This window comes from Myxine glutinosa, chromosome 2 (assembly GCF_964187855.1).
Source record: "Myxine glutinosa chromosome 2, kmMyxGlut1.1, whole genome shotgun sequence".
In the NCBI taxonomy this organism is placed as follows: domain Eukaryota; kingdom Metazoa; phylum Chordata; class Myxini; order Myxiniformes; family Myxinidae; genus Myxine; species Myxine glutinosa.
In genome coordinates this window covers 45,529,181-45,544,241 of record NC_136262.1, presented here as the reverse complement: position 1 = coordinate 45,544,241, position 15,061 = coordinate 45,529,181, and the positions used below count along the sequence as shown (strand labels likewise).

The window sequence follows — 15,061 nt, the reverse complement described above, 5'->3', positions numbered from 1 at the left end:
CTTTGACGTCACGGTCAGGGATATAATTTATTTCCTTCATTAGTACAAATAGCTTGAATCTTCCTTGGTATTTGGTAATGTTTCCTAAATATATTTCGGTTGCGGCATGAGGAATGTTGAAGCATATACATATTACGTACGCAGGATTATAGAATTCTCGACGCCCATTACTACCGCCTGGAAAGGTAGCTTAAAGGTAAGCATGAGCTGTCTAGCCATGGTTTTAACCTCGAACCAAACTATGAACCGTCATCCTGGTGATTCACATGTAGAGCGAAGCTTCAATGTGTGCGCAATGGTCGTTGGTGGACATTAAAGATCCCATGGTGTCTTTCGCAAAGAGTAGGCGAGTTATCGCCGGCACTCGGAAACAGCTTAACTAGTCCTACCTAAATGGTCTTCGTGTATCAATAGATAACCCTTGGTTCACACCAGGTTGCAATGTTTGTTATCTCAGAATGTGGATGGTAGCAGCTCCACCATCAATTTATTCACGTTCCTAGGTAATAGTTGTACGTCACATGTGAATAGGTAACTGGCATATCGTCAGCAAAATGTACGGTCAGAATCATTTCAGGTGTCAAATCGTGAGTCTGTGGTTTCTTTGTTCACCTTGCGTTTTAGGGTGACATCGACTTCGCACGAACAAGGTCACAAGATGGCGTTGCAGCACAGCTTTGCGAAGGGTCTTGGTGCACGGAGGTCCGTACAGGTGCGCACATGTCCTGAATGCGGCAGGTCTGCGGACTACTCTGCGCCGGGATATTGGTGCTGGTAAGGCCTGAGCGCTTCGGGTGACGTGCTTCACCCACGGGGGAAATTAAAAGTGAAATCAGGATTGTGTTCCGTTAGCAAGCGGCTTGCTATCGCTTGCCAAGCAGCTTGTTTAATACAAAGTGCTCACACAAGCACTCCAACGGAACGGAATGCTTGGCACCGCTTAACAACATGGTGGTTCTCCATCTTACTATTTAATTCACCAAATGTCCGTCCGTCTGTGTTTTTTTTTTTTTTTTTTTTTTTTTTTTTTTTTGTATACTGAATCGAGGCTCGTGAAAGAGCTAACATTTACTTCACAAACAAATCGACCAGACAAACAAGATACACAAAAAGAGGGAGTGGAAGACAAGATAGGGAGAAAAGGGGAAGCACACAAACACAACATCCGAGAGCAGGGAGATGTGTGGAAGGGAGAGGGCCCGGGGGGAGGAGGCATGGGAGGGGGGGGGGGGGAGGGAGAAGTATAAAGCACAAGGACACCAAGGACTTCCAGGACAGAAGTTGGTATTTCAAAAAGTGGAATTGGGGTGAAATTAGCGGGGGTAGAAAGGATCAAGGTTTTGGATGGGGGAAGATAAGAGATGGTGGTGAACAGCTGTTTTAAAGACTTGGAGGGTGGAGTGGGATTGAAGAGAGTGAGGGAGTTTGTTCCAGAGGCGGGAGAAAAGAGGACTGAAGGAGTGAAGGTGAGCAGAGAGTCTTGATTTTGGCAGTTTAACCAAAAGAGGGTTGCAGGCAGATCTTGTGCGACCTGTAGGAATATTTGCGGGACAGAGCCCAGAGAGAGCTGGGGGGGCAAGGCCAGAGAGGAGTCGGTAGAAGACGGAAAGACCACCAACCTGCCTGCGGTGAGTGAGTGAGAGGCCCTTGGAGTTAGCTTCATCGCGGGAGATTCCATCGCGGGAGTCTGTTTGTCCATTCGAAGGTACCACAAAAACGGCTGAACCGATCGCAATGATATTTTGGGTGGGTAATCCTGGGATCTCCTGGAGTAAAATAGGCTACATTGTTTTTCCAATTTCAGCTTTGGCCTCCAGCATTTTCAGGTTTGGACTCCCACATAACTTTATTTTCCTGGGTGCCACACAAACGGCTGCACTGATCGCAGCACGGCTGCACCGATCGGCTGCACCGATCGGACTCGGTGACCTCGGACAAAGACCTTTTTATAAGGGCATGGGTTGAATCCCTGCTTAACTCTGGTTAACCTTTTGGTTGTGGGTTTAATCTCGACATGAGAGAATTCCACATAGCTATTTGGGCGGTGTATGAGCCAACAGATCACTGTCTCCATCGATATTGCCAAGACCGTAACACCTATCGGCTCGCAATCCTTTTAAATGTTGACTTGGTAGTTTTTACAATGAAGGAAACATTAACAATGTTGTTTAAAGTTTATTTTGTGATTCATTTGTGATTGGAGTTATGTTGTTTGGAATGAAAAAAGAGATATCGAGTTCAAGTGAATGACGACATGCCGTGATGGTTTCTACTTTCTAAACGTGAACATCGCGGATCGCCATATGCAGATTCACCACGGACCCACGATCGATGTTTCTATACGTGAACGTATTTGAGAACGGGTACGTTTTTCATGGAAGTCCTTCACGAACTTGCTGTCCATGTCTGACGTGCGACTGAGGGTGCTACAGGAATGTGGAATTTATTGGTTTCATGTTTTAGCATTCGCTGTATCTGCATTGCCTGTTTGCTTCTGGCCTCCCACCTGTGCCTAGCACAGGTATCTCACTAGTCTAAACAATGCTATCGTGGTACTCCAGAAAATACCGTCATGGGCAGGTGTCATGTTACAGAAAATACCCTGCCAAGCTTATCTATGGTCCTACCATGAGCATTTTGGGGAGGGGTTTTTCATGTTTGCAGATTTTGAATTAAGATGTAAAGTAAAGTAAACTTTTTAGGTGTATCCCTCAACATTTCATTGGTTGTGGTATCGTTTTGAATCAAACTTCAGTGGCCATTTTTGCTAACATAACGAAGCGCCTCTCTTAATCGCTTGCTCCACTTGCTGAGCGGCTCGGCGAGCGGCTTGCAAAGCTGTTGATACGGGACGACAGGCTTTGCAAGCAATACCAAGCTACTTGCTAACAGAACACAACCCAGAACTGTCCCACTGGATTAATCCAAGATGGCTTCCAGTAAGGAGTCTTACTTTAATAAAAATATATCTTTAATTATTTTTATTTTTAGCCTCACTTGTTCCCGAAGGGACAGGATAAGCTATTGCAATGTGTGTCAGTGAGTGCTTGTGAGTGTGTGAATCCACACGCAGATATACTTTAATAATATTAATTGTTCTTTCAAAGATTTGCATTAATCTTTATATCCTGGAGGCACTCTACAGTTAAAAAATATTTATTTTTCACTAATGCAATTTGGACTGCCAGCGTAGCTTAGTGCGCACATTTTGCTCCTAAGCTGTCTATCTTGGGGTCCAATCTCAACCCAGCTATAAACTGTGATCCTGCTGCTTCACATGCGGGGCGTGGCATCAATGTGTGTGCCGTCCCTCAGGTGGACATTAAACTAGGCGTTCCGTCTGCTGGCATTAGTTGGTGGATGTTAAAGATCCCACGTTGTCCTTCGCGAAGAGTAGGCTAGCTGTTGCCAATACAGAAATACCCCGGCCTACGTCATTAATTGGTTCCATAAGCCGTGACGTAACTCTGTTTTTGACGTAAACCGGGCGTAATGCCTTAAAATGAAGACAAACACCGTAAAACTAGAGTAAATAACTGGAGGAGGCTTCAGCTTCGCCCTGAATCTTTGCCGCTCCCCGTCGGGAGTCCCTCCGTTGTTTTCTATCGGTCGGGGCTTCTCCTCGAACAGGGTGACCGGCACGGACATGTCGACCGTGAGCTGGCTTGTGTGCCGAGTGGCTCCGCGGCCCACTTCACCACGGCGTGCTTTACCCAACGTGTCCGAGCAGTTTCACCGGTGGTCGTGTCGTCTGTGATGAACGAACGAGCTCAGGGTTCCATGAACCCTGCCGCCCCGGGGATCGACGCTCACCCCCGAGTCGTAGGCGTGCCTCGTCTTTCCTCGAGTGGCTGAAGTTGCTTGCTTCTTTATTTTTGGACGATGCGATATACGCAGAAACGACGACGTACAGGCAGGCATTTGCAAATCCGTGCACATGAACACATCGATCGGTTCGTCGATGCCGGATGCCGGCGAGGTGCCTGACAAGGCACCCCGGCTCGAGGCATGACACGGTCACGGTCGTCCGAGCAGGCATCGTCATGTTTCGCCGTTGCCACGTTGCATTGGTTGTTTTACACAGTAAAGGAATAATCACAAAAATAACAGCGAAAGGCAAAGCAAGCACGCGACCACAGCACAGGACAAAATGCATATGGCATCGCCTTTGTTTTGAATGAGAATCAGCAGCTACGCGTACGTATACGTACATTTTTAAAATATTTTAATGTGCTTTTTATTGTATTTTAAATTGTTTTTTAAGCTTATTTTATTGTTAATTTTTATGTACTATTTTATTTATTTTAAATATATTTTTTCTCACGTCCTATTATGATGTCGGAGTGATGTAAAGTCGCACATAATAACGTTCGCTGAACTGAAATTTATTCTAGAAGAGTGGCGTAAAGTCGGATTTGACTTAGGTCGAAATGGCGTAAAACGGGGTATTGCTGTACTGGCAAAATTCCAAATTCCTGCGATAACACCCAGGGGAATTCCAAATTCCTGCTACCCCCAGCAAATAATGATGCTATCCGCAGTCTTGTGCTACATACGAAAGACGAAGAAGAATGAAATTGGACCAAAGTTGTCTAATTTAACCATAATAAGTGAAGAATGTATGGATTATGTGCAACATCTGCTTCCACAGAAACCTGTTTGAATACAACATTTGCGCCTTTGCAACTCACCTTAGTTTTCGGCTTGACTTATTCCCCCACCAGCCTTGAATCACAATTTGAGCTGGCTAGTTCAGCTCTTGGTCTAAACGCTAAAGTGTGCTGCAAGGACACTGCTTTGTGTTCGTCAGTGAGCAAGTAAGTATGCCCTTCTTCTCAGATCTACTTTATGCTATACTAGGATCACCACTCCCACCAGGAGGCCAGCCTTCTGGGGGCAATTTAAAGTGGTGACATTTCCTGATGATGTTAGAACAGAGTGATACTTTCTTCTGGAACGCATTGTAGACTTGAAAATAATTGGAACATATTTGGCTTTGTTTGACCGCACTGTAAAGTTTTTATGACATAAAATGCCAAGTGATCAATTTTTAAAGTTTTTGTCACATATTATATACAGTACATATATATTTAGCCACATATGCATTAGCTGCGCATTATAATAAGATACCCCGCTGAAGCTCGGCATTGTTAAATTCTCCATCTTGTTGTACTTCTTCATGTAATGGTAGAGATGATCACACTGTAAGGCCTTGATGAAAAGTTATAATTCATTATTATTGAAGTTTATTAACGCAACTCTGTTTTAGCAAACGAGCCAAGTCAACAGCTTGTTTGTTTCAAACAACGTCACCTCATGCAGGGATAAATAAAGGGCCAAACCAAAAAGACAGGTGCATAGACAGATGAGATTTAAAAAAATCTATAGTTATTGTAAACCTGGAAATTTGTTTGTTATTTTTGCTGATAAAATGTGCATCATTACATTTATTGTTATATGGTGTCTTCTTCCTCTTTTGTAATCTATTTTATACTCTTCATACACAAGGTGAACAATGCAGGATAGCTGCAGTAACAATGTGATGTAAGCATGATTAATGTGCTGTGGTACAGTCATTCTGGCTCAATTTTTACCTCCGCCACCGAAGGTGGATGGAGGTAATGTTTTCAACCCTGTCTGTTTGTGAACAAGATATCTCAAAACGTTGTGGACAGATTCAGACGAAATTTGGCAGAGAAGTAGTGTATGTGACAAGGACGAAATGATTGGATTTTGGTGAAGATCTGTGCCCGGATCCAGTTACTAGAATTTTTAAAGTGATTCTTCACCATTGGGAGATATGGCCAAAACCGATATATGGCAGGATATCTCAAAAAGTTACAGACGAATTTGGACAAAACTTGGTGGATAGGTTGGGTGTGTGACAAGGACGAATTGATTCGATTTTGGTGAAGATCTGAATATGGATTCAGATACGATAATTATCTAATCTTTAAGTGATGCTTCACCATTGAGAGATCGGGTGAAAAGCGATATATAGCATGATATTTATAAAAGTTATGGACGAGTTATGACTAAACTTGGTGGATGAGTTGTTTCAGTCACAAAAACAGGCCAATTAGATTTTGGTTCAGGTCCGAATCCAGATCCGGCCTATAAGTGGGATACAAAACATAAACTGTTCAGCTTGGCGGAGGTACAGTGCATTCAGAAAGTATTCAGACCCCTTCACTTTTTTCACATTTTGTTATGTTGCAGCCTTATGCTGAAATCGTTTAAATTCATTTTTTCCCTCATCAATCTACACTCAATACCCCATAATGACAAAGAGAAAACAGGATTTTAGAAAGTTTTGCAAATTTATTAAAAAGAAAAAACTGAAATATCACATTTACATAAGTATTCAGACCCTTTGCTATGACACTTGAAATTTAGCTCAGATGCCTCCCATTTCTCATGATCATCTTTGAGATGTTTCTACACCTTGATTGGAGTCCACCAGTGGTAAATTCAATTGATTGGACATGATTTGGAAAGGCACACACCTGTCTATATAAGGTCTCACAGCTGACAATGCATATCAGAGCAAAAACCAAGACATGTGGTCGAAGAAACTGCCTGCAGAGCTCAGAGGCAGGATTGTGTCGAGGCACAGATCGGGGGAAGCCTACAAAAAAAATTCTGCTACATTGAAGGTTCCCAAGAGCACAGTGGCCTCCATAATTTTTAAATGGACGAAGTTTGGAACAACCAGAACTCTTCCTAGAGCTGGCCGCCCGGCCAAACTGAGCAATCGGGGGAGAAGGGCCTTGGTAAGATAGGTGACCAAGAACCCGATGGTCACTGGCTTAGCCAGCTGAGATCCTTTCTGGAGATGGGAGAAACTTCCACAAGGACAACCATCACTGCAATACTCCACCGATTTGGGCTTTATGGCAGAGTGGCCAGACGGAAGCCTCTCCTCAGTGAAAGACACATGGAAGCCCGCTTGGAGTTTGCAAAAAAGCACCTAAAGGACTCTCAGTCTGTGAGAAACAAGATTCTGTGGTCTGATGAAACCAATATTGAACTGTTTGGCTTCCGTCTGGCCACTCTGCCATCAAGCCCAGATCGGTGGAGTGTTGCAGTGATGGTTGTCCTTCTGGAAGTTTCTCCCATCTCCACACAGGATCTCTGGAGCTCAGCCAGAGTGACCATCGGGTTCTTGGTCACCTCTCTTACCAAGGCCCTTCTCCCCCGATTGCTCAGTTTGGCCGGGTGGCCGGCTCTAGGAAGAGTCCTGGTTGTTCCAAACTTCTTTCATTTAAGAATTATGGAGGCCACTGTGCTCTTGGGAACCTTCAATGCAGCAGCATTTTTTTTGTAGGCTTCCCAGATCTGTGCATCGACACAATCCTGTCTCTGAGCTCTGCATGCACTTCCTTTGACCTCATGGCTTGGTTTTTGCTCTGATATGCATTGTCAGCCGTGAGACCTTATGTAGACAGATGTGTGCCTTTCCAAATCATGTCCAATCCATTGAATTTTACCACAGGTGGACTCCAATCAAGGTGTAGAAACATCTCAAAGATGATCAAGAGAAATGGGGAGGCACCTGAGCTAAATTTCAAGTGTCATAGCAAAGGGTCTGAATACTTATGACAATGTGATATTTCAGTTTTTTATTGGCGCTGAGGAAGCGCCTTTAGCGATTGACTTCCAGCCAGTGTAACGCTAATTCCTGTCACAGGAATTCGGAGATCATATAAGTGGGCGTGGCAGTTCCTGATTGGTTCGTGTTGGGGAACGCCTTCTCGCTGCCGACGTGACGTAAATTCGCGCACGCGCACTGGTGATTGGCGCTGAGGAAGCGCCTTTAGCGATTGACTTCCAGCCAGTGTAACGCTAATTCCTGTCACAGGAATTCGGAGATCATATAAGTGGGCGTGGCAGTTCCTGATTGGTTCGTGTTGGGGAACGCCTTCTCGCTGCCGACGTGACGTAAATTCGCGCACGCGCACTGGTGAAGCTTACTCGATCTTACTCGATCCCATATTACATGTACTTTCATTGCATACAAATTATACTTCCTCCTAGAAATTCCAAGCCCGAACCTCAGCGCAATCCAAGAGGATTCACTTGTTTTTAATAAATTTGCAAAACTTTCTAAAATCCTGTTTTCTCTTTGTCATTATGGGGTATTGAGTGTGGATTGATGAGGGAAAAAATGAATTTAAACTATTTCAGCATAAGGCTGCAACATAACAAAATGTGAAAAAGGTGAAGGGGTCTGAATACTTTCTGAATGCACTATATATACAGTATATATATATATATATATATATATATATATATATATATATATATATATATATATATATATATATATATATATATATACACACATATATATAATATATATAATATACATTGGTTTACAATTACAGGATGTATTTTTTTTCAACCTCAAAAAAAAATACCATGAACAAATCTAAAGTTGATGACCTATTTATGAACACTTAATAACAATCATGGTGATTATGTTGTAACATGTTTTGATTTTTAAAATCCCGTTGGGAAAATAAGATGCTGACTTCAGGAGTATGAGCTGGGGCCACTTTCCAGCAATGAATCCAAATGTCCTTGGGTGTGAAAGACAGGCTAATAAAAGGAAAGTGCAATGTGATTGATATAGGACAAATGTTAGCGAGTGACCGGGCATGCTTTTTTGCGCAAATGGCCAGGCCTGTCTTTCACACCGCGTGTTGCTGTGATTCACGCAGATCACATGATATTGTACCATCCCTCAATGGGACCTTTAATCCAGTATGTCGTCCGCTGGCATATACCTGAGCTTGTTAAATATTCAGTTTAGGCTGTAGCAGCCAGTACTAAAACGAAATTGCAGATTCTGACTGCCTTAGGCTCTGTTTTAGCAGCTTCATCCTGTTGGCATTCACTGCTCTGAAACTGATATATCGTTGATATGACCTTACTTGGGGCAATAAGTGATATGAACGAGGCACTCGCTGTAGTAATCTAAGAAACACCACCGTTAATTATTTATTTATCGATATATATACAAAAGCAAACAATTGGTAATAAATATATTTACTTATTCATCATGTGGACCTGCATATTGAAAATTGTTTGATGGGAATAGAATTTTAAATGTCGATTTATCCTCGATCTTCCAAGCACCTGTGTTATGCGGCCATTTGTGCTCAATGAAAGAGGTAATCCCATGGTTCCGGCTTTACCTTAACCTGTCTTATAACAGCCATCATCGATCCCCCTCTCCGCTCCTCTCTGCCTCCATCCTCACCCAACAATCCATCATTTGCCAAGGGTGAAACTTTAAAAATAGGAGTGAAATGATCATTTAAATTTTGAAAGTAAAATGAGGATTGAGGGTTTCTTGTTGGTTAAGATAACTCCGTGTTCTATTGTACAAGAGCGGGCACGATTGGAGGAAAATTATGTCACCAGATGGAACGAATGGTGTTGCCAGACAGATGAAGATCTGTTTTCTGCAATAGTTGTACAAAGTTTGCAATCCATTTTGAGATCAAAGCAGGAATAGCTTGGGTTGTTTCAGGGAACTCATAAGTACTTGTTTCTAACATTGATTCCAGTATGTTTTCATCAAGTGTTTAAACAATGATGGCTTGTTTTCTTTACCTGCAGTAATGGACTTGTGATGTGATGGATTTGATAGGCCAAATGGAGTAAAACGTTGGACCTGTTTCCTTTTTCCAGTATTTCATCCTGCATTATGCATCATTAGTACAAACGTTTCCAAGATCGATCCAATTATCAAAAAACAAGAAATACTACTACAGCATTTTATTTTTGTGAGTGATGATGTCATCATTAATTAATTTATTCATTTATTATAGAATCTGCAAACAGAAAGCTGAGACACTGCCATGGATGGTGTCTTGAACATTTATAATTGATAGACTCGTGGGAAAAACTTATTCCTGAAATACAATTCCGTTCATTTTTCAATTCATATTGTGAGCATCACTGACGTCAAACCAATGAGACGCGCACCATAACTTAAACAAGCAAAGCTAATGCAAAACGAAGAAGTTGTTTGACCTATTATACCTCTGTCACATTCACATTCAATTTTCTTTCTTTGCTCACTACTTTATACTTTTACAACTCACACTGGTTTTCTTTAAATATGTTTAACCTTTCGCCTGCAGTGTTTTATTCAGTGGTTTATTACAACACGCTGTTTTTCTTCCTATTTAAAAGGCTTTTTTCAATTTCCTCATCAAATCATTCCATTTCAAAAAAAAATATTCAATCTCTTCCAGTCCTTTCTTCTACATTCTCTAAACTCACCTGCATTCCACTCCTCCTCTATCGTTTTCAAACGGATCTCTGACTTGTAAATCACAATAAACCCTGTTTGTTATAAATGTTTGTTTTTCATTAATCATCCACTTTCTAAACTCCCCCTCACCCCTCCCCTCCGAAACTCCCCCCTCACAGACTGATCCCATCTCGTCTTCAGTTGTCATACCCTTCCTCCCATCCATGGTACACTGAAGCTTGTGGTGAGGCAGTTGCCATGAAGCAACTTGCCTTCACCTCATGGAAGGCTAATCCAACTGAAGGTAATCTCGGTTCCTTTTGCAAAGCTTGGAACAAGTGTGTGTCTACCCTCAGGAGAGCCAGGAAACAATATCTCTCTACTCTCACGACTGAATTCTCTAACCTGTCTCCCTCCTCCAAATCCTGGTGGTGTCTGGTCAAATCTTTTTCTGGTGTTTGTTCCCCTTCCATCCCCTCCCTTACCTCAAACGTCAAGACAGTTGACACCACATGTGAAAAAGCCGAATGCCTCAACTCTGTGTTTGCCTAAAAATATTGTGTCCCAAACCCATCTCTCTCTGTACCCGTCGTACCCGTCGTACCCAGTCGTACCCAGTCGTACCCAGTCATACCCAGTCGTACCCAGTCGGACCCAGACGGACCCAGTCGTACCCAGTCGTACCCAGTCGTACCCAGTCATACCCAGCTGCTCCTGGACTCTGTGTCCTTCTCTCATGACAAGGTGGAGAAGTTTTTGTCAAACCTCGACTCTGATTCTGCAACTGGACCAGACGGCATCAGCCCACGGGCCATAAAACCCTGCTCTCCTGCTCTATCTCACTCTCTCTCTCTCTCTCTCTCTCTTCTCTCTCTTCTCTCTCTCTTCTCTCTCTCTTCTCTCTCTCTTCTCTCTCTCTCTTCTCTCTCTCTCTTCTCTCTCTCTTCTCTCTCTCTTCTCTCTCTCTTCTCTCTCTCTCTTCTCTCTCTCTTCTCTCTCTCTTCTCTCTCTCTTCTCTCTCTCTTCTCTCTCTCTTTTCTCTCTCTTCTCTCTCTCTTCTCTCTCTCTTCTCTCTCTCTTCTCTCTCTCTTCTCTTCACCCTCTTTTGCTCAATATCAGCTGCCATCCTCTTGAAAATCAGCCAACATTACCGCTTTACACAAAAAGGTGCAAAAACAGATCCTTGCAACGACAGACCAATCAGCCTGCTCCCAATAATCAGCAAGGTCATGGAATCAATCATCGCTTCTGACATCAAATCCTTCCTCTTCTCCAATGGTTTGATCTCGGATCATCAATTTGGATTCAGACCAGGTCATTCCACTCTGGACATGCTACTTCCACTGTATCAACAACGGATGGAGGTCCTCAATGCCAAACAGGAAATCAGAGCTGTCTCCCTCGACATATCACGTGCCTTCAATACGGTCTGGCACCTCACTCTGCTCACCAAACTCTCCTCCTATGGTATCCATGGAAATCTCCACGCATGGCTTGCGGAGTTCCTCTCTGGTCGTAGTCAACATGTGGCCCTGAATGGTTTTCTCTCATCTCCCCTTCCTGTTCAGGCTGGAGTTCCCCAAGGCAGTGTTCTGGGCCCTGTGCTTTATCTGGTCTTCATCAATGATCTCCCCGACTCTTTGGAAAATCCTCTCTATCTCTTTGCTGATGACTCCACTCTCTGTCGCTCCATACCTCATCCCTCAGATCGGCAGTCTGCAGCCTCCTCACTCTCTGCAGACCTGGACAAAATAACAAACTGGTCAAACAAGTGGAACATGTCTTTCAATCCTGACAAATCTCACACTCTTACTATGTCTCTCCGAAAAGACCGACTGGATAACCCTCCCCTCTACTTTCTCAACAATCCACTCCAAGAAGTTCTGTTACTCAAACTTTTGGGTCTCACTATCTGCCATGATCGTTCCTGGGAAAACCACATTTCCAAGCTGGCCTCCAAAGCCAGTCGCCGACTGGGCATCCTCTGTCGTGCGAAGTCCTTCCTTGGCACAACTGAGCTCCCCACCACATACAAGGATTTCATCCGCAGCTTAATTTAATACTGTTCTTCCCTCTGGGCCGGTGCTCCTGCCTCACGCTTAGCTCGGCTTCACGCTGTTGAAACCAAAGCTTTCAGAATCATTGGCATGTCCCACGATGAAGCTAACTCCAAGGGCCTTTCACTCACTCACCGCAGGCAGGTTGGTGGTTTTTCTGTCTTCCACCGACTCCTCTCCGGCCTTGCTCCCCCAGCTCTGTCTGTGTTCTGCCCCCAAATATTCGTTCAGGTCGCACAAGATCTGCCTGCAACCCTCTTATAGTTAAACTGCAAAAATCAAGACTCTATTCACCTTCACTCTTTCATTCCTCTTTTCTCCCACCTCAGGAACAAACTCCATCACTCTCTTCAATCCCACTTCTCCCTCCAGGTCTTTAAAACAGCTGTTCACCACCATCTCTTGTCTTCCCCCATCCAAAACCTTGATCTTTTCTACCCCCGTTCATTCACCCCAGATCCCCTTTTTGAAATACCGACTTCTTTCCTGGAAGTCCTAGCAGTGTCCATGTGTTTTTTTTACCCTTCCCCCCCCCCCCCGCCCTTTCCCATGCCTCCTCCCCCCAAGCCCTAGCCCTCCCACAGATCTCCCGATGTCCCTGCTCTCAAATGTTGTACTTGTGTGCTTCCCTCTCTCTTCCCATCTTGTCTCCCACTCCCTTTATCATATGTCAGTTTGTTTTTTTGTGATCAATGTTAGCTCTTACACGAGCCTCGATCTTGTATACAAAACAAAACAAAAAAACACTATTCTGTTTTACCAACGGCCAGATCATTATAGCTCCACGGCAGCATGTCACAGGGTTACTCGGATTTGAAAGGCACCATCGAAGTTTTTACATTCACAAGACTTCAAGCAAGACAGCCAGCTTAGCATCCCATCATAATAATTGCAAGAAATGTCGGAAATTATGTTTGAAAATAACAGGGCATCCACAGACAACACACTGCGGGAATAAGACGTGGGCGAAGTGACTTTAGATATCTGCAAAAAGAGGGAGCAAAGGAAGGATGGGGTGTGTGGAAATTTGAGTTTGTCTCCAACAATTTGTAATGGGAAACAAAGACCCCAAATCACTTTATGAGAAAGTAAACTCCTCTTCCATCTTCACGACGAATGAACAACATCCATAGGATCTCATTAACCCCAGAATCTGTGCAGAAGATCAGAATAGCTGATGTCATTCTGCAGCGCTCTCTTAGCCATCTGACTTGAAAGGAATTTTGAATGCTTTCATTGCTTCCTGTATAAGACACCGCATTGATTGGACAAACATTATCATACTTTGTTAAACTTATTCAGCATGCTCTTTCCTCAAACTTCTCTCCACAATGCTTGGTATCTTCTTCATTTTATTGATGCCGTTAAAGTCTACCCTGTGATTCCGTTCTATCTCGACGATGATGAATCGTGAATGGTTCAACTCTCCCACTCTCCCAAATTTTGGATGTTCGGGAAGGATCTCAAATTGCAGATCATGCATTTTTCCCCATGTAAATTGTATATCTGTGACATGGAACAGATGTAAGAATGCTTGACAAATATAATGCAAAATTGGAATCTCCTCTATTCCAATGTTCTGTTCTTAACAGAATTGTATCTGACAGAGTATTGACTGGTGTATTGCATCAGGTGGCATTGCATCATGGAGCACACAAATGTTGCTATGTGGGTCTAGCAGCATTTTTTTGGTTCGTTTTGTATACAGAGTCGAGGCTCGTGAAAGAGCTAACATTTATCAAACGAACAAATCAAACAAACAAGCAAACAAAGTATATAAAAAGGGGAGCGGTCGACAAGATGGGGAGAGAAGGGGAGGAAGCACACAAACACAACATTTGAGAGCAGGGACATCGGGAGATGTTTTTGGAGGAAGAGGGCCTGGGGGGAGGCAGGATAGGTATAAAACGCAAGGACACCAAGGACTTCCAGGAAAGAAGTCAAAAGTCACGTCAAAAAAGTGGATTTGGGGTGAAATTAGCGGGGGTAGAAAAGATCAAGGTTTTGGATTGGGGAAGATAAGAGATGGTGGTGAACAGCCGTTTTAAAGACCTGGAGGGAGGAGTGGGATTGAAGAGAGTGAGGGAGTTTGTTCCAGAGGCGGGAGAAAAGAGGAATGAAGGAGTGAAGGTGAGCAGAGAGTCTTGATTTTGGCAGTTTAACCATAAGAGGGTTGCAGGCAGATCTTGTGCGACCTGCAGGAATATTTGGGGGACAGAGCTCAGAGAGAGCTGGGGGAGCAAGGCCGGAGTACCCACCTTGCTTTCTTAGAATGTCTTTTTTTGGATACTAAGTCGAGGCTCGTGTAAGAGCTAACACATATCTTATTATAATAGAGCAAACGTATATGGTTATGTACAGTCACGTGAAAAACTAAGTACACCCCATGTAAAGTTTTGACATTTTCAACATATTTCAACATACAGCTATTTGATCTTCATTTCAACAATATTGATAGATAAAGGTGATATAATACAACAAATATCATGAAACATTTACATTTTGTAGTCCATTGTATAATTTAAATAAACATAAATGCAAATTTCACATGTGGAAAAAGTAAGTTTATTGCAAACAGGCTTTGATCTACCTGGGAGGTGTGCCAGGAGGAAACCTTTGCTGTCCAGAAAGAACATCAGGGCAAGACTAAAGTTTGCCAATGAATACCTCGGCAAAGACCAGCACTTCTGGAGCAATGTGCTCTGGACAGATGAGTCAAAGGTAAAGCTATTTGGCC

General features: G+C 43.3%; 1 protein-coding gene across 1 annotated transcript in view; it reads left to right on the top strand.

Annotated features, from left to right (window-relative positions):
• MYOM1 (myomesin 1) overlaps positions 1–15,061 on the top strand; it is a 272,604-nt gene that overhangs the window by 33,749 nt on the left and 223,794 nt on the right. The window contains exon 3 of the mRNA XM_068103177.2: positions 625–774. Within this exon, the coding sequence (XP_067959278.2) occupies positions 625–774 (150 nt within the window). The remainder of the gene's footprint in view (positions 1–624; positions 775–15,061) is intronic.